The following is a 24136-nucleotide window of genomic DNA, read 5'->3' on the forward strand; positions in this document are numbered from 1 at the left end:
GACGTATAAATTTGCCGTATAAACACGTCACGTCAGCAAGGGCAAAAGCGATACGAAAGTAAGCGGCATCCTTACCAATTTAACCAATAATATTTGATGAGATGAGAAGACGAGGTGAGAAGACGTGGTGAAAAGACGCGGTCAAAAGACGTGGTGAAAAGACGTGATGAAAAGTGAAGGTGGGATGAGCGAAAATCAGAGCGATGAGTATTTGACAGGAGGGTTTTTATACTATCACGCTTTTATACTATCAACAACTACTAACCTCCTTAATGTTCACTTTTCAATTTTAATTTAACTGGGAATAAAATCGTGGTGACCATAAATATCGACCTTTTTCAATTGTAATCGAAGCCAAAAAAATTTAAGGGAATGTTAAGATAATTCTGGAAATAGATGAAAACCGTAAGTTACTTTTGAATCGATACATGTGCAAACTGCATGAGCAATCTGCTACACTTTCTACGAAGTTCCGAGTAAATCGACAATGGTAGATAGAATGGTACCTGGAACTTTATTAGTAATACTTCTTGGCAAAACTTATAAATAGCCGGAAAATAAAAACGTAAACCAAACACTGAAAATGAAGAATTCTCCTCGACTATACTAAGTCAAGCGATAAAATTTTAGTACCCAGGTAGCAGATACAAGAGAACACTAATATACTAAACGGAATTAGAATAGTCAAATGGTTGGTTCCATAAGATTTTGCCGCCAGCCTTGTGATACTGAGATATATGAGCCTTTAACCCAAAAAGACCGAAGACCTTCCCGCAATACTTGAGATACGATACATCGGCAGGGCTATAAAGACTTTGCATTTTCCTGAAAATGATCAATGGTGATGTTAAACATATGAAACCCGATTACGATTAAGATAATAGTATCATCAAATATGACTTGCCCAATTCCGTATCGATACATGAGGCGGTACGCACCTCAATCGTCCTTAAAACCGCTTGCGTTCCGCTCCTCGATGTCCTACCACGTCGATATGTAGGCCAAACAACAGATAAATAAACACAATGAGCTTACAAGGGCAAAATATAAAAACTATGGTTCGAACTAAAGAAAACTGATAAAAAATTATAATTGAAAAACTCACGGATCAACGATGCCTGATGTTGAGAGTTCTTAACAGTGTTGATACTGAGCAAAATTATGTGTCCCACCATTTCGAGATGTTTTATCTTGTGCCACTTAATAAATGTAGGAAGTAATTCGTATGCATACTGGACAGCTTTGAGGGAAGGGTTGCTTTCCATCGATCCTTCAATGTCTTCCCAGACGCAAACTGCCATTTTAGAAGCGCTCCACAAGTATTCGAAGCATTCGATGGCTTGAGAACGCATTTCAAACTTCACAGAATCACGAATTTCAATCGTGGTGGAAGCGGAAAGTTCTAGTAAACGCTCCAGTAGAGAAAGAACCCCATAAAGGGTCGTTGATGGAGAAATTTGCGCCCTTAGTTGGCGAGCCTCTTCCTGGATTGAGTTTAGCCGATGAGATGGAGTAGCCCCAACTGGCCGCGATTGGCTTGACGATGGTGGGTGTACATCTGGAGGCTCAACTCCCACGACAGATGAAGGGGAACTACTGTCATCGCTTCTCACTTCCATGTCTACAACATTTTCTAAATCAGTGATGTTCTCCTGTCTTGATCTGTAATGTAATGCTGAATGGGGTTCCGGTCTTGCCACGTCTTCTATTTGAAGATCAGGTGGGTCTTGCTCTATGGAATGTGAAATACATGTAGACAACCTGACTGACCAAAATATTAAATAAAATTTATTAAAATGAAGATCACCTTTAATTTCATTTTCATCATTTCTACTGAACCCTATCGGTTCCTCCTCGACATCCGTCCGTTCACGGTTTTCGCTGCTAAGAGTAGAACTACACAATTGACGAATGAGCATCATCTTCAGATGAATTAATTTTGGCAGATTTTTTTAAAAGTACGACTTACTTGTCAATCACCGTCGAAAACGACGACTGTTCGTCATCTGATTCATGCATTTTCATGTGTTTCATTAAAATAGCCATTCGTGCTGCAGAATATTTGCAGAGAGTGCATTTGAATTCCTTGGTATGCATATTTCGGTGACGAAGGAGAGTGGACGGATATTTAAAGTTTAGATCACACATATCGCATTGATACCTGTTTGAAGTGGTGCTATAAAATGCAAATCAGTAAACTGTTTCAAAGCTGCTAATAGACTGTTTATTACCTTTGGTGATGCCGCGTTGCGGCGTTTTGTTTCAGGGACTTGTTTTTGACAAAAACGCTGCCATACTGCATATACTTGGACCTTTTCCCGTGTTTGTGTTTCATGTGGTTTTTCAGACCATTTTTGTAGTTGGTTTCGTATTCGCAGAGGGTACACTTGAATTCCTTGGAATCACCGTGGACAAAGTTCTGATGATTTTTTAGTACAAATTTGGAAGTAAAATTTTTATCACAGTCAGGACATTTGTATCTGAAATTTACGATAGTTAATAATTTGTCAAAATCAGTTCACATTCAATTTTAAAGCAAATAATTTCGACTTACTTATGAAGATGACTTGTAGAGATGTGGTTTTTAAGGTCCTCTTTGCTGGTAAAACTGATACCGCAACACTCATTATCTCCGATAGTCTTGTCGTGGACTTTCTTATAGTGTTCTTTTAACCTGTGCCGCAAATCGTTGCTGTAGGGACATAGTGAGCAGGCGAAAGAGCCTTTTTCTTGGACTAAACGCCACTTGCGTCTCCTCCCAACTTTTGGCATTCTATCCATTTGATGTCACCAAAACCGAAATCTGTTGGCTCGGCTGAGCTAGGATGTAAAACAAGCAATTAGATATTTGTACTTGGAATCTTAGTCAATATCAATTTCAGTGACACATTTAATTGTTATAATAGCATTGATATAAACTAGAGGGTATAGAGGGATCAGACTTACACTAAGTTTCAAATGTTGTATAGCTGAATTCCAAACAGCGATATTTGGCCAAAGTTAATCAAGTTTACTTTCCTATTTTTTCACACACAATTTCAAACTGGAAAAACTCCCTGCCTACATACTTTTTGTCTCAGAGTTAGAACATGATCTTAATTGATGGGGTCATCTTGCAAGCATCACAAAAGGTAATTAACAGATTATTAGCTGCTTTGAGCCTTTGAAAACAGTTAACTGATTTGCATTTTGAAGCACCACTTCAAACAGGTATAAAAATATCAAAGCGATATGTGTGATCTAAACTTTAAATATCCGTCTACTGTCCTTAATCACCAAAATATGCATACCAAGGAATTCAAATGCACTCTCTGCAAATATGTCTCTTAAAAAACCACATGCACAACTTCACCACCTACAGTACACAACTACACAAAATATATTAATTACTTAATTTTGATGGCCCGGTTAATTCGGTTTACTTTTAGCCAAATACTGACTGTGCTGACTAAAGACATAATTTGTTGTTAACTTACCTTATGGTTTTCAGACGATAATAAGCATGGGCGACGGTTTTCTATTTGTGAGCCCAAAAAAGCTTCCACACGACCACACGTTAACAAGATAAGCTTCAACGTTAGTTTAAATTTATTCTTCCGCTCTTTTTCTGGTAACAAATTTTATTTTTGGACTTCTGGAAATGAAATTTTGGAATTTCTTTTGTTTGTGATTCGATTAACTTCATTCATCAATCATCATGACAGACTAACAGCTGTCAGCTGAAGCAGTGTTGTCAATTGCCGAAATAAGTTTCAATTTTGTATTCAGTCTACACATTCTTGATTTGAAATTAAAATTAGCTAATTTAAAGTCATCTAAGTAAGTAGTATTCTCCAAATGAACTATCAAATCCAAATGAACTCAAAGAAAAAGGGCGAAAATTAGAAGATAAAGTAATCAATGTAACAATAAGCGCTAAAAGAGAAGAGCAATGGCCGAAAAAGAAACAATTTATACGAACATTACCTAGATAAGGTTATCTTAACACGTTTGGCATCGCACTATTTTAATAAACTGACCTTTTAAGTCAACTATAGAGTACATTTATTTTTCGTTTTTACGGTCAGTGACTTTTCCAAAATCCAGATTCTGACACTCCCTCCCTCCCTAGCACACCACTTTCTCTATCATCGTCTGTGTTCACTTTTGAACAGATATATCCAATTACTGCAGTTTAAGGTGTCTTTTTCCCTAGTATATAAAAAGACAGACTTTTTTAGAAAAGAGCACAGTTCCTACCATCTCCTCGGTGACAACTGACAAGTTCAAACTTCACTCAGTAATGCACAACAATTTTCTTGGCTCCATTTTTCAGTACACCCTGAATTCTATTTTATTTTACATTAGGTATTAAACAGAAAAGGAAAAGTTCGAGAAAGTATTTACGGTAAAATCTATTGCACTCCGGAGTCCGGAGCGCTCTAGTGTCAAAAGTGGCTATTGCACTCCGGAGTCCGGAGTCCTCTAGCGTCAAAAGTGGCTATTGCACTCCGGAAAGGAAATATGTAGTACTTTCATTTGGCGACCGATGGCATTCTGTTTCTGTGTTTTGAAATTTGAATGGTTTAGATTTGAATTATTTGGAAATTCAAATAAAATGTATTTATAACAATAAAATATATTTGAATCTCACTAATAAATAAAAATAGTCAGTGAATAGAAGGAACTTTTATTTCGTTATCGTTAACTTAGCTAGAGTACTGAGTACAATGTCCAACATTGAATCAGCTTAAAATTCAAATTGTTAATATAGTTAAGTGTCTTGCAACAGGAATAAAGTAGAATTTATAAACATTTCAATTCAGGGTGATATTTCTTGTTAACCATTTCAATGTCTTGCTCTATATGCTCAGTGTTATTATTTATATTATATCATTATATTCAAAGTAAGGATTTAAACAGGTTGTTAAACACGCTATAAACGCACGACATAGTGAGTCACCCTCTGTCGCCCCCTTACTTGCCCGAAGGTCGAGCCGGAGTTCTCAGAACGGGGCTTCGAGGGGTTCTTTGTGACCTTTAAACGCATTGACCAGCAACTCACTATTTCTGCTGATTGACACGTAACGTGTGATTCAGCTGATTTCACGCTATAAACCATGCAATGCCCGTGGGTCTTATTCCAATAAACTAACAGCTAAACACGTCTTTAATATCTTGAAACAAAACAATACAAAACTAAGTTAACATGCAGATGCAGTTTACTTTATTATAGTGAAAATATCAAAAGACATTTTAACTGAATTGTGAGTGCGAAAAATACTTGGTATTTTCGTGTTCAGTTTCACTCGGTGCTTTGTCATCACATGAATGAACTGACAATGAAAAAATAATTGATTTAAGAGGGGAAAGAATTGGCACATGGTGCGGCGTCAATCAAAGATCCTTTAAGAGCGGAATATGGAAGCGCCTTGTCCTTTGATGATGGGTTGCTTTGGGTTCCAACGCCACGGAGATAATCATAAACAAAGTTCAATATACTGAAACCTCAGAAAATAGAGCAAGAAGTTGAAATGGTTATCAAGAAATACACCCTGAGTTGATATGTTTATCAATTCTAATTGATTCATGTTGCAAGACACTTAACTATATTTGCAATTTGAACATTAAGGTACTGATTCAATGGTGGACTCTAGCTAAGTTAACAATACTAACCAAGTTCCATCTTTTATACTGGCTATTTGTGGTTATTAGTGAAATTAAAATATATTTGATTGTTATTATAATTACATTGCAAATTTATTTCTTACCTTTAATTGAATATTTAATGAATTCAAAACCATTGTAAAGTCTAAACACAGAATCAGTCGTTATTTGCAATTCGTCGCCATACATTTCCGGAGTGCAATAGCCACTTTTGACGCTAGAGGACTCCGGACTCCGGAGTGCAATAGCCACTTTTGACGCTAGAGGACTCCGGACTCCGGAGTGCAATAGCCACTTTTGACACTAGAGCGCTCCGGACCCCGGAGTGCAATAGGCGTGACCAGTATTTACCATGGCACCTGCATGGCACCCAAATCATTTCAAATCCGCTGGTTCTTTTGGATGCTGGTCGCAGGCGTCGCTTGGGTGTCATCAGCCGAAGAAAATCAAGTCCGTCAGTACAATTATGGTGACAACGGGCAAACTATTTGGATGTGGAACTGTGACTGGATTAATAACGACATCGCCCAAAAGCCAAGCTCCGCAGACCAGTGCGGAGGCGTCTGCATTGCTAACCCCAATTGCAACCATTTTACATGGACCAATGGCGTTTGTTACATGAAGAGAGCCAAACTCCCAACCGAAAATAGAAGAGTCAATGGTATTTGTGGATGGGTCTTGAGTCGTGCATATTGGTCTAGCTAAATGTCAACAAATGTTTTTTGTTTCGTGAAGGGAAAATACATGTGCTGTTTCTGTAAAAATAATTAAGTATTGCACCTTCAGTATTTACGGTGAAATGTTAAAAAAAAGAAGAAAAAACAAATTTTTAAAAGACTTTTTGTAATTCATCGATAGCTTCAAACGTATTACATTGAAGACAAAAAGAAATTAATTGTACGATCAGAACTTTTCTCGGTTTAAGTTTACGGCGGTTTCTTCTAATTCATCCGGTTGTCAGAGGCAGAAGCCGAGTTCGTGCGGATTTCAGCAGGTTCCAGGCCATTAGTCTCTGAATCCGTGTCGCTCTCGTCGCTCTCAGGTTTCAACGTCTGTGTCGTTGCATCCGATTTCTGTATTTTCACGTCCGGTTGTTGAGGGACTTTGGGTGGAGCTGCCGCTCGTTCCAGAGCCTCGAAGCAGGTCAGCAATTGTCTCTGTCGGGTCGGGGTAATCGAATCACAATTTTCTCCGGGTTCAGCGATGAGCAGCGTCGTCAGGAAGAGGCAGAGTTGCTTAACCGATTCTTCAGTGACTCCGGTCTCGAGACGGTAGATTAAAGTCTCGGCACAGTCTGTGATCCAACCGTCCGGCACTCCGGGCATTTCTCTCTTGAAAATGGCGGCCATCAGTTTGACGTTGTTGAATTTTTCGACTCTCGACTTGCCATTTTCATCGTCACTGTCAAGCGGCCGGTTGAATTCCTCGACGGCGAGTTGGAACAAGAGACGGACGATGTTTTGTGTCCAGCCTTTCTGGTCGCCGCTCCTAAGTCGCTTCAACAGTTTGGCGTAAAGGTGAGAAATGTTTCCGTTTCTCAAAGCTCTGCTGAAAATGGCATCGACGAGGTCTTGTTCCGCTTCCGATCGATGAAGTTGGTGGTAATTCATCAGGACCTCGATGCCATTCGCCACACTCTCGATTGACTCTGGCGTATTCTTCAACATGTCCAGGTAGCGGTTGATTTGGTTGCACCATTCCAAACGAGAGACGACAAGAGGTGCCACTTCATCGTCCATTCCGTTTTCTATGAACGCCGCCATTGTGGATTGGATTCGACGTTGGAATCTCATCGACTCGGGTTGGCCATCTTTGCGGGTCGGTTGTACTGGTAATCCTTGCAGTTTCAGCTCCGATTTGGATGGAGATTTTATCAATGTGCGTATTGTGCGAACGCACCAACTGGCGAAAAGACCCGCAAAGATGACAACAGTAGAGACAGAGACGAGAGAAATAATCATGTTGGTGGAAGACATGGTTGAATTCAAGTTTTGATCTGTGAAATTCGATTTACTTAAGAAATCTTCGGTCCCCCATAAGTAACCTTTGGTCTGACTTGCAGCAGTGGCATCTCCATTTTACCTAGTTTAAACGGTTTTACAAGTAAAATTTAAATGATTTCAAATTAGTAATCATGTTAATCAAATGTAAAATATTTTTCCGAATATTACTCAATAAAAAATAGTTTAAACAGTTGAATAATAAATAAGTAAACTTTTATTTTAATGCGGATGTCAGTGTCAATGATTACATCACCAACGCTTTCCTCAGATTGTGGCGCCATCTACCTATTACGTAATTACAATATTGGTCTGACAACTGAAAAATGTCAAAGCTTACATAACTAACTTAACACCACCGCCACGGCCGACCGTCTGCTGCTGCTGTTGGTGAAACGGAGAGGAGGCGATGAGACAGGCGGCCACTCCGAGCGTCTTGGCGTCGCTGGACGTCCAGGCGTCGCAGTACGAATCAAGTTGGCGTTGGCCGCTGGGTCCGTCGCCGTGCCAGAGAATGTCGTCGAAGATGCTGCGGTTGTTGAAACTGTAAATGTCGTGTCGCAGCTGACGGGCAGGGGATAATTCGCTGGCCCTCCCGCCGCGGAACAGATCGTTCCACGTCCGGAATAACATCTCACCCTAGTCGAAAAGGAATAACAATATGAAAGTAAAAAAGAAGAAGATGAAAGGATGTACCCTCATACCCTGAGGTTGATGACTGGATACCCACGGTCGCCCACGGTAGGGAGGACGGACAATTTTCTCAAGTTTCTGGACAAGCGAGGCCAAAAAGGCTCGATAAGTTCCCTGGAAAGAAACTCAGAAGTTGAAGAAAAGAAAACTACTACAGAAGAGCAGGTTTTATTCCATTAAAAACCAAAAATTGAATTATCTGCTGTTTTTTAAATTTCGTTTTCGCCCTAATCTCCCATGATGAAACATCAGTGCTATTGCGGAATTGTGAAATTATTGACGCAATCAACTACATCAACTTAATTTCTAAATTATATATTTTAGGAAATAACAAAAAAAAGCCTGTCAGAAATATAATTGCAATAATACACTTGCACCACGCGCGTCATAGGATGGATCCAAATCAGCAACTAGTCAAAAGAATAATATACAAGACTAGATGTATGAAAGGAAAGGACTAGAATGTATAAAGAAGAAACCGAACTTCAACCCGGTACTTTAGAGTTTAGAAAGAAAAGCGACTGAAACAAATAAATTCGCAGGCATCAATCACAATAGGAGGACATTTCCGTGCTGATGTTCGTCGCAATAAAATTGACCGAGAAATGAATGACCAGAGAATGACACAACAACAAAAGTCCGAAACTAAAATATCAAGGAATAATTTGCAATCTCTTTTTGCACTTGACAAGACAAGTAAAATGCAGCAGGCTGGATCAATTCCGCTGCGATTCCGTTTGTTGTTTTTTTTTGGTTTTCTTCTTCTCCCGTTTCTAATCTCTCAATACCCGCCGAAAAATGCTCAACCATAAACTGCGTACAACACACACCGGCGTCCGTGTTTTCCTACTTGGAACAACAAAACAACAGTTAAGGGTGTGTGGGGTGGAAGGGAGAGAGATTCTTTATCAGTTCCGGAATTCCGACATCCTCCATCATTTTCTCTCTTTCTCTCTCTGTGTGTACTGTACTGGCTGGATGGATGGGAAGGAATTAGTATATTTCCGTGCTCTTTAGTTTTTCCTTTTTCTGTTTTCACAAAAATTTGACGTTTGCGTGTTAGAAGACGTTACGGGTTCCCGTCAATCTCCTTCCGAAAGGGGACAAAGTTTAAATAGCCGACACACACACACTGTGTCATGGTCTCGGGATGGAAAACAGGAAGGTCGCCGAGCGTTGCGTGCAACTCCACGTCACGCGCTTCAAACGGATACGCCCCCCTCACAGCTGACGCCCTTTTTTTCAGACAATTATTTCGTTTTTCTTTCTAGCCCCCCCAAAAAATATTGAGCAACAGTCGTGAAAAAATGGTTTTCCCCCCAAGTTTTGGCTTCATTTCTATTTTTTTGACGAACGGGCAATGTTGGAATGTTGACAACAAACGCATTTTGTGTGTGCGAGAGAACAGAGCCGGGCACTTTTGATCTTCTGCGTTTATTTTTCCTCCCCGTTTTTTGGGTTGCGAAGGAGAGACGCAAAAAGAATCCCAAGAGAGAAGAGGCGTGGGAGGTACACACATAACAGTTTGGACGATGGTTGGCCTGATTCTATCCGGGGAAAAAAAGACAAGAGAGAGAAATCTATTTTCGGATAGGAGAGAGAGAGAGAGAAAGCTGTTTAGTTCATCTTGAAATTGTCCTGGAAGGAACAAGGAGGAGGCACAAAACCCTTCTCTTAGACTTTTGAGTGGGGGGATATACGTATGTAAAATAGTTGAAGTTGTTGTCAACTTGGTTACGCAACTTTGCGTCTGCTGTCGAGTGGATCCGGCTGATTTTGTTTGATTTATTTTCATTTCTTTATTTTCATTTTCTTATACAGACGCTGAAGCAGAATACTCAAGTCAAATCGCCCAGCCAAGATTCGGCCTCGTCAAAAGGGGGTGATGAATCTCTATCGCCGTCTCAAAACGGCCCATCAACCGAGAATGTCCGGCCGGCAGCCAAAAAGGAATCCGTTTCCACTCAGACCCCGTCACGTTCCGCTTTGGTATTTCTTGACATTTTCTTCCATTTTTGAAGGATTGCGAAGAACATTCATCAAATGTTTTTCCCTTTTTTCTTTTAAAACAAATTCAGAGCCGGAATGATCGCAATGGAAGCACTGGCGGAAGCGGGACCAGACGCAGTGTGGAAAAGCATCACGAGTCTTCTCGGCCTTCGTCCGGCGGAGGAGGATCGGTCAGCGCTATGACCGGGACGGGGACTCAGACGTGCTCGACGTCACCTGTGGCCTCGCCACGCCCTCACCGGCGTCACCACCATCACCATCATCATCACAACCACCACAATCACCAGTGCGGAAGCACTTCGGGCAGCATCAACAAGCACGGCCACTGTCAGCATCCGCAGAGCGACGAGGATGTGGACGAGGCTCACCTGGAGCCGCTGGCCCAGCTCTCGGCCCAGCAGCAGCAGCAGCAGAGGAAGGTCCGTCGAGGCACCAGTCACGGCGGATGGTACAACCGGCACGGCAAGTCTCAAGATTCCGGACGATCCAGCGATTCCAGCACTCTCTCGCTCAGCAAACGCTCCGACAAGCTGGGCAGCAGCGCCGGATCGGGTCCTCTGGGCGGATCGTCGCTGACTTCGCCGCTCCGCGGGACTCCGTCGAGTGGGCGGAGGCCGACCCTGGATCCTCCGCCCCTGGAGTTTGGCATCGGCAGCACGGCCAGCACTCCGCTTTCCAGCCGGAAGAAGGGCAGTGGCGGCAGCAGCGGTGGCGGAGGAGTTGGTGGCGGAGGAAGCGGAAGCGGCGGCGGCGGAATGGAATTGTCTCGCCAGCGCAGCCTGGACTCTGAAACGAGTCCCGTGTCGGGATTGATGGGCTCGGCCGGCTTATTGATGGGCAGCAGCAGCACCAGCACCACCCCGACGCCCGTCCGCAGCCACAAACCCAACGACCTCTTTTATCGCGACGGATCTCTTTCCAGGAGTTTGAGCTTCATGCAACAACGACGACCTCAAACGGTAACGCAACAACAACAACAACAACAACAACAACAACAACAACGAAAAAAGAAGAGATTCGAATCTATTTCTTTTCTTGTCTTGTTGTTTTTGCCCTTTTGGGATGAGGTGAGGGGGGGGTTGATGGTCTCTGTGTGTGTGTGTGCGGAGACGGACCACCAACCATCGCTGAGAGATCCAGGGGGGTCCAGAGCCAACGCACAAAACCGCCCGAGGGACTTTTGATGGCTTCTCGTTAACTGGCGAGAGAGATAACGTCCGCTCGTTAACTGAAAATATCTTGTCCTCGCTTAGTATTGGTCCAGATTGGGCGAAATCTAAACAGCAACAACAGCAACAACAACTACCAGTCCAAAAACTTCAACTTTGGACTAGCACCTAACTACTTTTTTTGTGTGTCTTAGTTTTTGTTAGTTTAACTCGGTTTTTCTCCCCTTTGGGTGGGATATCGTAAGATGGGAGGTTGTGGGGGGGTTAGATGGTGTGATCCATTAAAATTCCTCCGAGAGGGCGGGCCCGCCCAAGATGCTGTCATGATCATTGGACGTCATGATGGGTAAGGAATAAGACAAACGAGTGTTGAGGCCCTCCAACTAGAAACTTTTTTTTAAAGAACTTTTACACGTAACAACAGAAGAAATATACATACAAGTCTTGTGCATCATCTTGTCGCAGCCCCGCGGTTCTCTGGAGTAGGTGGATCAGGATCAAGAAATGTCAAATGGGGGCGCGGTCGTCTTAGCTGGTTATATCAAATGCCGGAGGTGCCAACAACCCGTAACGGTTTTTTTGGTGTGAAATCCTATTTTTTTTCTTTTTCCTATTCAATGGGAAATATAAAAGGATGGGTATAACAGAAAGTTATTTCTCTTCCCCTTAAAAAAAAGTTGGGTGAGATTCAAAGAGCGGGGGGAACGAACAAAAAACGGACGTGAGTATTTTTGAAATGAAAATCCTTTTTGGAAGGAATCAGACGTGCTCTGACATTTGCCCTTAATAGTCACGCCTATGACGTTTTGAAATCTCTATTTTTACGCGTTTTACTACGTCTGAGGATGATTGCATTTTCTTTTAACGATTTTTTTCCTCATCCCAACAACCGAAAAACACAAATTTCAATCTCTCCCCATTTTTGTTGTTTAGATGAGAGAGAGAAAAGAATTTGAAAACAACTGGGTCCCGTCGTAAAATATTAACACGACAAAATGAGAGTGGCGCCGCTCTGATTATTATTCTATTGCCGTTAAAAAAATTTCAAAAAAGATTTTCTCAGTTTGGCATTCCCGAAATATGTATATAAAAAGAAGAAGAAGAAGAAAACAAAAGAGGGCCCTGGACACACCGACTAATAATCAAACCAAATTTTGAATGGATGGCGGGGCGTGTGTGAAATATCTGGGAGGCGGATCATTATTTATGGATGCTTGATTGTCGGTCACGAGGAAGAACAAAACAAATCACGTCTCATCTTCAACAGTAAAAAAAAAACAACAACAACCGGCTCAAAGGGCGAATGCGGAATTCGTGAGGATAAACGTCGTTCCAGATTGTAGCGTCCGTGTTTTATCTCTTGTTTCTGATTTTTGATTTTATTTCATTTTTTGATTTTGATTTTTCAAAGGCTCGCGGCCAGGGTCCGCTGTTCGACTTGTGGTCGCCCCAGCGGGAGCACCAGCTCCTGTCGGGAGCCAACAGCGAGAGCGCTCCAGGAGTGGATAGTCTGTGCACGCCCATGATCAATCGCAAGCAGCGGTCGTTTGAATCGGGCGGCAGCGGAGGGTCCACGGGCAAACCGGCCCGGGTCTACCACCACTCGCAGCTGGACTCGCCGAAATTGCAGCACTTGTCGTCGTCGTCGTCCCAGCAGCAGCAGCAGCAGCAGCCGAGGCAGCAGAGGCCACTGGGCTCGTCGGCTTCGTTCCGGACGTCGTCGTCGACCGGAAGCGGCGGAAGGGATCATCCGCGCCAATATGGAGGCCCAGGCGGCAGCTTTGGGTCTGATTCCAGTCCTAGTCCAAAACGGGAGAGCAAGGAGCAGCGGGACTCGCTGGGCCGCGTCCTCCGATCCACCGACTCGTCACCTCACTCGGCCGGAGATTCCGGATTGGCAACGACGGGCAGTCGGGCCTCTCAGGACAGCCGGACCAAGACGAGCGCCGGCACCAAATCATCTCCTTCTTCCTCGTCTCCTTCGGCCCAGCTAGGAGCTTCGGCCATGGGCAATCTCTCCTCATCTTCCCAGCCGTCGAGCGCGTCCGCAATGGCGGCCGATGCCAACGGCAGCGCCGTGGAGGCGTCCGGCGGTCCCGTTTACGACCCGGTCCCGCTCTACTCGAACATAGATTACAATTATTACCTGGACTCGAAAGCCCAGGCCCATCTCTTGCCACTGCAGCAGTACATCCTGGAACAGGCCAAATTGTCCGGCTACCGATTCGGAGACTCGTCGCCCATCGCCGAGGACGGAGGCGGAGGAGTCGGCGGTGGTGGCGGCGGGCGAACCGGCGCCGATCACTTTCGATCCGACGACGAGGAAGAGAACGACTCACTTCGTCACCGCCTACGGGTTCCCACTCATCTCCATCCGCCGGAACACGACGACAGCGATGACTTTGCCGATGATGAAGGTAAACAATTTGATTTGCGACTCTTATTAATTGAGATGATGAGATGAAATGTCGTTTTGCTTATTGCAGGCATGTCGAACGTGGAGGATTCGTCGTCACTGGAATACCTGGACGAAAGCCAATACCTGGAAGAAGACGATCACTACACGCAGTTCCTCTTGCCACCGGCTCCGCCGCACCGCCAGCAGTCAAAGACTTTGCTGCATCACTTCGGCCCCGGGTCGGGGCCCAATCCCAGCGGCTACACAGTCAGTGCGGATGTGATTGTCGAGCCGGAGTACACGGAAGCCGATCCGGGCATTTCCGGCGGCACTTACCGCAGCCTCCCCGACGGTCCTATGGCTTCCGGCTCGGTTGTTTCTCCCAACTCGTCAGCCCTGATGCATTCGGGTTCCACGTCCTCACTCCGCCCTCGCCCCAAAGAATCCATGATGATCCATCCGTCGAGTTCGCTGTACTCGCCAGTCATGGACCGAGCCGGGGTGAGTGTTAGGTTTCCATCGATTTTCCACTCGATCCATTAATTGGTTTTTATTTTATTTTGTTTTGTCTATGTCCGCAGCCGTTCGCCATGGAAGGATTCCGTCAGTCAGTGGATTCCGCCATTCCGGCACCTTCCAGCAAGACTAGTCCGTTGCAGCGATCTTCGTCAACGGTAGTAGTACTTGAATACTTTCCGTCTGCACTCTGAGCTTTAACTTGATCGATCCTAAATGTTCCTTGCAGCTTGGGCCCAACGGCAAGGGTCCCACCACTCCGACCGAGGGCGACATTGAAAAGTACGCTCAGAGCCACCTCAACATCCACAAGAAGGGCCTGTTCCGCAAGAATTTGTCGATCCGGGACATGCTCAGCTGGTCCAAGGATCCCATCCGCAAGCCGATGCTCCCGCTGGAAGACAAGACCCTGAAGAAGGAGGCCTGCGATCTCTTCAAATTAGTGCAGATTTACATGGGCGATCGCAAGTGCAAGCCGGGCATGATGTGCAACTCTGTGGCCCTGGAACTGTGCAATCACGCCTGGAACAAGCCGGCCCTCCGTGACGAGCTCTATTTGCATGTCTGTCGTCAGACGACGGAGAATCCTCGCAAGTACGTCTTTGAGATGGCCGTTTTATTCTAAACATTTATCTGGAATGTCTTTGTGTTTATTCTGGCCCGTTTCCAGGGAGAGTCTCAGACGCGGTTGGGAGCTGATGGCCGTCTGCCTCTATTTCTTCCCACCTTCGCCCAAGCTGGAGCCTTATCTCGATGGCTACATCAACCGTCATCGCGATCCCGGTCTGAATTTCACCGAAGTCGCCAAATGGCCCATACACGTACGCCGATTGTTAGACTTGGACGCCATCTGTTGCCCAAATTTTCATTCTTCTTTTTTAAACTTTTAGGTGCAAGTGTCTCATTACGCCACGATTAGTTGTCGACGGCTGATGCGGATCGGTGCTGCCGGACGACGCCACGAGCGCAAACCCACTTTAGAAGAAATCGAGCAAGCCAGGGTGTGTTTTGAATCATTTCATTGATAATCTAGGGCGTCATTTGAATAATACCTGTTTATTTACTTTTTTCCTTCTCTTCCGGCACTTAAGTTGCAAATTTTCCGGCCCAGCATGTTTGGCAACACCCTGGAGGAGATAATGATGGTCCAGCGCGATGGCTTCCCTCATCGCAAACTGCCCTGGATCCAGACAACGTTATCAGAAGAGATCCTTCGACTCCAAGGCGCTCAAACCGAAGGCATTTTTAGGTGCCCCAAACAAACTCCGCCCCTAATTGCCTCCTGCCTTTAACCTCATTTCTCTTTTTCTTTTTGTTATTGTTTCACGTTACAGAGTTCCTGCAGATGTAGACGAAGTCAATAGCTTAAAGAATCGAATGGACCAATGGGAATTGTGTCCCGTTAGCGACGCTCACGTCCCGGCCTCTTTGCTGAAACTTTGGTACCGCGAACTTTACGAGAGTCTCATCCCTGATGAACTGTATCAGGATTGTGTTCAATACTGTGCCGATCCCGAGCGAGCCGTCGCCATAGTTCACCGTCTGCCAGAATTTCACCGACTGGTTCTATCGTATCTCATCCGCTTCCTACAGGTTCTTCCGTGTTCTTTTTTCTATTCTTCTTCTATTCCAGTTGCTCATTTTCTTTTCTTATCTATGCAGATCTTTTCGCAGACCGAAGTGTCTTCTGTGACCAAAATGGACGCCAGCAACTTGGCCATGGTGATGGCACCCAACTGCCTCCGCTGCAACGCCTCCGATCCTAAAGTCATCTTTGACAACGCCCGCAAAGAGATGGCGTTCATCCGGACGTTGATCCAGCACCTCGACACCTCTTTCATGGAGGGCGTCGTTTGAATCTTTGGAACTTTGTGCCGTGCTGGGAAAAGAAAATGAAGAAACAACCCAAAAACTCAGCAACAAATCCCCCACCCACATGTAGCATGAAGATATATAGTCCTTCTTCTCTGTCTTTTTTCTGTTACTTTAACCCGGTAGTTATCTCGACTTCATTTTTTAAATGATTAGCCGCATTTTTCTTCTCGTTTTTTTTTCCTCCCCATTTTTACAAAAAAACTTGCAGGTTCAATTTTACGCAATCTAAGTCATTCGATTTCAAATGCAAACCACGAGGTCGCAAGCTCCGCCCCGATTTTTTCAACACAGCTACATCAAGAAACTGAAGGCAGCTTTCTTTCGTTCACCTTTCGTGTGTTTGTGTTTTTACAAAAGAAACAAAGAAAAAAAGAATTTTTACTTTTTTCATATGCGACGGTAATAATTTAGTAATAAAGATTTAATATAAATATCTCGAAGCTAGAAGAAGAAGGAAAAAAAAAAGGAACCGATTGCAGCTCTCGTTTGCATTTTGTCTTGAGGAAGGAGGGAAAAAAAAGTAGAATGGAAGCAGACGAAAAAATTAAGAAATGTCATTTAATTAAATCCCCCTAAAGACAAACCTATTCACGAGATATGCCTCCAAAGTCAATAGTTTTCGATTGTATAAACTCTTCTTAACATCCTCATTTGTTGGATATTTTTTTTTCTTCTTCTTTTGTTTTATTTTTTTATTTTGTTTCGATTAAAATCAACTGAAATTTTTGTGAATTCCTCTGTGGTTCGTGCCGACGTTCGATTGGCCCATACACTCACGCTTTTTTTTCTTTTGAATTATCAAAATTTTTGCAATTTCACTCTTCAATAACGTCTTGTTTCTCTCTTGTCATCAATTTTCTCATCAACAATATGGGGCAGCGATGTTTCGTGTTGGAAAACTTCGGCCACATTATTTTTATCTGCTAGAAAAGAAAACCAACAAAAATGGCGTTGACAAAGTTCAATCGAATAAAAAAAATTATTATTTTTTATTTTATTTTTCTACCTTTTCATTTGTGTTGTGTGTGTTTTTTCCCCCTTTAAAAAAATTTCCATGAAAAGATGTTCATCAAATCCGCTCGGACAGCTTGCAAATGTTCTTGCATGTTCTTCCGCCTGTCTCATCACATTCAAATCTCCAGTCCCCTCGGGCTGTCTAGCCATCTTTAATATTCTCTCTTTTGCCTTCAATAATTTGATGATATGTGCCCATTTGAAAAACACTTTTTTTTTGTCTTCATCTATTTTCTTTTTTTGTTGTTGTTGTTTTCTTCACGAAACTGACACACACACACATACACACTGAACCTTTTATATATATAATCTATTTCTCGTGCTTTTGTACTATATTATACGGCCGCCAACTGAATCCCTCGTCTGATTTGTTCTTAAGCTTTCTTTGTTTAAGAAAAAAAAATCTCATGAAAGGAAACGGTACGTATTATACAGTCAATCTGACAATCTGTCAAAAAACGCATCAAATTTGAAACTACGTGTTAATTTCGATTTTCTTATGTATAAAAAAGGTAATTTTTATTTTTGAGGAGAATCTGCAGCTCAAAAGCTCTCGAGAAATTCGGAGGGGAAGATATTAAAATTAATAAAAAACGATAGGATGAAAAAAAAAATTTATTTTAATTTATTGTGTAAATATTTATAGTTTTTTTATGAAAACCAATAAATGAGCTTTGTTAATAAACTAATTTCCTACATTATAAAGTTTGTTTTAACTTATAATACCTTGTGCTTGTGGTTTAATTACAATATCATTTGTTTAAAACACTATCGTCATAACATTTACAAGGCGGAATAAGTGTTGCCAAGTTCTTTTAATCGAATTGTTGCTCAGCTCAGATGACTTATTGGTGTGATGCAATCAAACATACTAGATATGATATTGTAATTAAACCACAGGATATTATAAGTTAAAACAAACTTTATAATGTAGGAAATTAGTTTATTAACAAAGCTCATTTATCCATCCATATATAATAAAAGAGCAAGCTTTTGGGGGAGGAGCTTATTCATGTCACGGACATTTTTGGGGGAGGAGCTTATTCATGTCACGGACATTTGGGGGGGAGGAGCTTATTCATGTCACGGACATTTGAGGGAGGAGCTTATTCATGTCAAAACATGCCCAATGCCCAAACATGCCCAAACCAATCACCACCAGATGTCTATAGCGTCGCCGTGATGACGCAATCTTTGATGACGCAACCATGAAGCAACAACCAGCATCACCACCAGATGTCTAAAGCATCACCGTGATGACGCAATCTTCAAGTTAGGTACTAACTGGGCAGATTTCCCACGAAAAAATTCTGTTATGGGCAGATGATTAAGCTACAGAAAACCGAATAGCTAAAGAGTCCGACTTTACGCTAGGCCAAAGTTCCCCGAATTTGACCGGGGCTCAGGTTACTCGTTGGTTTTCATAAATGTTTCACAATCTGAGGCCTGTTAGATAAGTTGGATAGAGCGCCGTGCTAATAACGCGGCTGTCATAAGTTCGATCCTCTTACGGGCCACTGTCATTCTTTCATTAAATGTTTTTCACTTTAAAAAGGTACTGATGGTTTCCAAATGTTTTTCAAAGAATGTTATTACAGATATGGCCGAGTGGGTAAGGCGACTGACTCGATATCAGTTTCCATCTTGGAGCGTAGGTTCGAATTCTACTCTCTGCGTTTAGTGACATTTAATTGGTGAATGAAAAGACACAACATTTGATAAAGTGACGCCAAAAGTGATATCTGTTCTTTTTTTGGGAGAACAGCAAGTTTAAAATTAGTAGGGGAGTACAGAGTGAGACAAGAACGAAAGGTCTTTAGGTCTTTAATATATGTGATGGTCTTGGACAAGACAAGTCCTGACAAGACCAACCAAGCACCGGGGTGAACCTGGATAAGGCATGCTAGGAGGCCGGTGCCTTATCCATTAGGCCACAAAGGCTAATAGTGGAGTCAAGATATGAAAAAGGGGGGAGGGGGTTACCGGGAACAAATTGCAACACGAAATTTTTTTTATGAGCTTTGTTTTTACTATAATTTTTTATTTTTGGTAAAAACCCTTCTGAGAAATAATTATTTTTACTGTAAAAAAAAATAGAAAACAAAATGTAAAAATTTCAAAATGTATTATAATTGTTATAAGAAATAGATATAATTTTTTTTTGACAGCTAATAAATGTTCCCCGTCTTTTTATTAATCAGGGTTCCAATTTTGAATGTTCTAGCTTTAACGATTTTTTTGTAATTAAATATACTGTGAGGGACTATGCCTCAAATTTTATAAAATCACCAAAAGGTGTTTACAAGGGACCTTATGGCGGATAGTCCCTCCGTAAACTCATTATATCTAGTCATGTAATTGTCCTAAAATTTTGATCTTTTGTGCAAAATTTGTTAAGATGTCAATTTTTCTAACTGTAAAAGTTGTTTTTTAAAATATTTAATAGCTCTTTAGTTATTCATTGTTAAAGGTCGCAGAAAAAATTTGTTTTCCGCTCTGGTTCATAAAAATGCCACCTCATACAGATGGCGTTTTTACGAAACGTGAAACGAGACGAAACGCCACCTGTATGCGGCGGCTCTTTTATGAACCATAGCGGCAAATAATTTTTTCTGCGAACTTTATCATTAGCTCGGTTATAGAGCCACCCGCTCATGGGGCCACTGCACCAGGTGGCCCGATTACTGGACCGCCACTGTATTCGATCATAATCTAAAAGCAGTGTTAGCTAATTACTCGTACTCGTCCGATGTTAAGACCGTTACTTTGATAAATTAACTCGCAAAGGAAAATATCTTTATTAAAAGACTCCTAACTAATATTTCTAGTTTCGAAAAGTAGCAACAGTTCGCTGAATCGACTCTTAAGCGTTAGTTATTTAAAATACTTGTAGTTTTCAATTTCAAGACCTCAACCTTGGGCGTAAAAAAGGATGGGTCAATTGGCGTCAAAAAGAAAGAAATTGTTAATATGTTAGAAGGAGAATTTGATGCAAGCGCTCCCTTAATTAAAAGGCTTAAGCCGAACATAATCACATTAGAAAACGAAAATGAGCAAGACTTTTCCCTAATTGAATGCCCTCCAATCGATCTCTACCAAATATACGCTTCTATATTACGTAATCTGACACCATTTGAGCAAAGTCTGTTTAAAGGGCTCGATCAATTGGAGATCATCATCAAACACAAATACAACAACCAATTGATTCTTTTAGAGGCTTCAACACATCGAACATTTCATAATCCTTTATGCTCAAGCTATGAGAAGCTCGAATACCTTGGTAATGTCAAATTGGGATGTCTGGATCTTATAAAATAACTGTAATAAAAATTGACTGTTCTATTTGAAATAGCGTCCGTCGTTTCGTAAATCGTTTCGGATTACTCGTTTGGGACAAAAAAAAAACACTCCTGGCGAAATGACCAAAATTATGTCAAAAGCTCTTTGTAGCCTTATGAGGCCTTAGGAGTCCTTGTTGTGCGACACGGTCTGAACGATTTTTAAAAACACAACTTTAATACGAGCAAACTACACGACATCACTAACTTTGTTCAGAATCAACAACTTTGCCGGCACAAATTAATCGACGACGTAAGTGCTACTTGGCTTACCCTACTTAATACTTATAATTTGCTAATTCTTTTTTTTTACAGAAAATTGGTTTTGAACCAAAGGGGATTCGTAACGAACAAATGTCCGTTCGGATCGAAATCCCTAAAAAGCTAGGGGGAATTTTTTGAGTCTTTAGCTGGTGCGGTTTTTGTTGACAGCGGATGTTCTTACGAGACTGTATGGACAGTTTTTTTTAGAGTTTTTTCTAAAGCTTGAATTGGGTAAACAAAAAACGTGTTCTTTAAAAAAAATATATATTTCTACCGCTATTTCGTTTTTATTTTTCAGTCAATGCTAAACAAAACCCCAAGTCGGTTATTCAACAGGTGGTAGGGCTCTATCCATCCGCGAAATTTAAGTAAACTTATTCCCCATTTTTGGAATAAAAAATTATCTTATTTTATTTCAATTATTAGAGACCTTGGCGTCGTTCGAAATAGAGCATCCGCAAGTCTCAAAATTGGAAACATGATCTTCAAAGAAGCGGGATTCAATTTCCAAACTGCAAAGAAAGCGGCATCAAGCTACGCCCTCAAATATTTCGACATAAGAGTTACTAAAAAAATATAAAAAAACTAACACGCTGTAACATAGCATTTTCCCCTTTAAAGCCAATATACCGCGGTTCCATCCCTGCTCCACTTCGCGGAGTTTCAACAACTGGTACACTATTGTACATGAAATTGCATTCACCCTTTCTGGAAAAAAAATCTATAAAATTTAATTTGAGAGCAAGAACTCTTCATGATAAATTACATACCCATACAATTTTAAGCGAAAAATAGTCTAGTCATTTACTGAAAAAATCTGTTATTGGACTTTAGCCCAACCCAATGATGCTAGACTGGGCGTGGTCGATTGGCATCCAACAGAGTGCAATCGGTAACCAGCTGACCTCTTTTGAGAAATTTGGATTGAAAAACGTCGCTCTCATTCAAGCTAAGTAAAACGTCAACGGCACCAAGACAACAAAAGAGAGAAAATGAATGAAAACGAAGCAATTTCAGCCGCTGTCTGTTGATAATAGCGAACTACAATATAAACCAATTAAAATGTAGACTGCTGAAAGCAACAAGTTGTGCTACTTTTGAGGCTGCCAAAACTATCGCAAAGGAAGAGACCAACTGTTTTTTTTCTCTAGTTTGGAACCAACAAGTAAATTGGAAATAAACCTTATCGAAGGCTTGCTTCTATTGATTTATCAATTACCTAATTAACTTCAACAAATACAAGCAACAATATTGAAAATATCAATACACATAAAAAACTATTGCTATTACCCATCTACGACTAAAGCAATTGAGTCCTTCATGTTATAATTTGCTGAAGTTTACAAGTATATTAAAAACTGATTAAATCCTACCGTAATATGGTGCAGCTCATATGCAGATGCCAGCAGCAATTACCAGTGCCTGATGTTCCATTAAAAAGATCGATGCCTATTTATAAAAAAAATAATGTGAGATTATTAGAGCATCACATTGGGCACAAATTCTAAATTTTCTCATCTTACAGTGTTTGTTTAGGTTTAAGTTTGAGTAAACAAAAAGGAAAGTGTTGCCTATAATAGACCTCTTGCACCGTGCGGATAGCAAGATTGTCGGACTACAAGAATCCGACAGCTGATAAAACCACACACTTTTAGTACACAGGCTCTTATGGAAGTATTTTTTCAAAGTGTTTTTTCTCTTAACTGGATAACAACTTCGACCAAAGAAAATATTGAAAAATACTACATCATTCAGGTAATCCGTAGCATGTAAGTTTTCCACTATTGAAGTTGTGAAAGTCATCATATTAATAAAATGTTTTGTACATGGCATCCCCAAAAATTTCAAATCTTTATAAGTAGTCAAAGGGTTGTCAAAGGGTGTTCATTCATTCAAACAATGCAATAGGAGATAAGTCAGTTGGCGTAGTACGGTTCTTTGGTGTTCCTGTTTCTCCAGACAACAGATACCCATCGGATCCAATAATTATTAAACAAAGAATATAACTCTGGTTAGCTAGGTTATACATCAGTAATGGTAACATCAAAACAAGATACTTAGTGTGTAATCGTCATTTTGTATTTGGTAAGCTAAATACACACTAAGAGGTTTTCCTCGTAAGTGACTTGTGAAAATTTTGGACAGCGGATTTGGTAGAGTAACTTTCAATCGTAAAGGGATGAAGTTTTTGCTGTAGTCCAGAAGTACTGTAAGAAGTGCAGATTGAATACCAAAATCCATATATTCTTCCATCACCACTTTTTATGCATCCGTTGAGATTGGTGATGTATCTACTCTTACTTTCTTAACTTTCTTAATTTTAATAAAGACTGGTCTAGAAGTCTTCTTCATCCATTGCATTGGCTTTTCCGTGACAGATAACTCTCTCTTTTGTGCATTGATCAATTCAGCTGCAAATAACACAGCACCAACGTGCCTACAGTATTCACTAATATAAGACAAAATATACAGTTAATAACGAATAAACATATCAACTAAAAAATAGGTACACCCTAACCCTCCTATACAGCCGCTTCATTTCGCTATCAGTGTAGAGACTCTTTCCATATAGACTAGATAGTTCCATAGGTCACCTCTTTCAACTGGTGGAATGACATTATTTATATCCGGTCTAGAAGACCAGAATGTCTTGGATATTGTGCATGGACAATCACAGCCAATGTCAGCCAACTAATAATAATACCTAATAAAACTACAAATAATACTGTCAGACAAATATCTAATGCAGGTCTGGGTAATAGGAGTGTTCCACAAACAATAAAAAATGACAGGAGTCCATAATAGAAATCCATAGAGATAGCCTTACCCGAACTCTCACTGTCTACATCACACAATATCAACTTCAACTTACAACTTCAATTTCAACTATACCAATTACAAACTCAGCATCTACTTTTAATGCCAGAATGTGACAAGGTCATGGCTAAGATGGAAAAAAGTTATTGATGACATTGTCTTACCCTACTTTTGAGTTTGATCTCAACAATTGCATAACCTATTTTTGTTAATGTGTTAATGGAGCAGCACAGGGTATGCTTGGAGAAATAGCAAAAAATAATTGTTCCATCTAAAGAGGATATAATATTGTTTCGATCAAAATTTGAAGCAATTTCCTCATTAACACTTAATCAAATTGATAACATTTTTTTTTGGTTTCGGTACAGAGCATATCGAAAAACAGCTTTGTAAAGA

General features: G+C 41.3%; 3 protein-coding genes across 7 annotated transcripts; 1 reads left to right on the forward strand and 2 right to left on the reverse strand.

Moving 5' to 3' along the window:
* Positions 1-326: 326 nt before the first annotated feature.
* LOC124321108 (transcriptional repressor CTCF-like) lies at positions 327-3720 on the reverse strand. Of its 5 annotated transcripts, none has more exons than XM_046784017.1 (9): positions 3477-3719; positions 3291-3368; positions 2555-2820; positions 2232-2480; positions 1970-2176; positions 1808-1896; positions 1106-1732; positions 905-981; positions 327-825 (listed from the first exon to the last, which is right to left on the reverse strand). In XM_046784017.1, the coding sequence occupies exons 3-8, from the start codon at positions 2779-2781 to the stop codon at positions 950-952; spliced, it is 1431 nt and encodes a 476-aa protein (XP_046639973.1). In that variant the 5' UTR covers positions 2782-2820; positions 3291-3368; positions 3477-3719; the 3' UTR covers positions 327-825; positions 905-949. The 5 variants fall into 5 exon arrangements, with proteins under 5 accessions (XP_046639973.1, XP_046639972.1, XP_046639974.1 ...); XM_046784016.1 differs by lacking the exon at positions 3477-3719 and adding an exon at positions 2947-3067 and having other exon boundaries at positions 3291-3307; XM_046784018.1 differs by lacking the exon at positions 3291-3368 and having other exon boundaries at positions 1970-2161; positions 3477-3720.
* Positions 3721-6022: 2302 nt separating this feature from the next.
* LOC124321254 lies at positions 6023-7788 on the reverse strand. Its single transcript, XM_046784163.1, has 2 exons — positions 7661-7788; positions 6023-7548 (listed from the first exon to the last, which is right to left on the reverse strand). The coding sequence occupies exons 1-2, from the start codon at positions 7681-7683 to the stop codon at positions 6588-6590; spliced, it is 984 nt and encodes a 327-aa protein (XP_046640119.1). The 5' UTR covers positions 7684-7788; the 3' UTR covers positions 6023-6587.
* A 2351-nt stretch (positions 7789-10139) lies between these two features.
* On the forward strand, positions 10140-16810 carry LOC124321266. The gene is made up of 11 exons (XM_046784182.1): positions 10140-10328; positions 10418-11308; positions 12930-13935; positions 14005-14417; positions 14498-14590; positions 14662-15026; positions 15103-15253; positions 15323-15433; positions 15524-15681; positions 15767-16025; positions 16095-16810. The coding sequence occupies exons 2-11, from the start codon at positions 10529-10531 to the stop codon at positions 16287-16289; spliced, it is 3531 nt and encodes a 1176-aa protein (XP_046640138.1). The 5' UTR covers positions 10140-10328; positions 10418-10528; the 3' UTR covers positions 16290-16810.
* The last annotated feature ends 7326 nt before the right edge of the window (positions 16811-24136 follow it).

This window comes from Daphnia pulicaria, chromosome 1 (genome assembly GCF_021234035.1).
Source record: "Daphnia pulicaria isolate SC F1-1A chromosome 1, SC_F0-13Bv2, whole genome shotgun sequence".
NCBI classification, from domain to species: Eukaryota; Metazoa; Arthropoda; class Branchiopoda; order Diplostraca; family Daphniidae; genus Daphnia; species Daphnia pulicaria.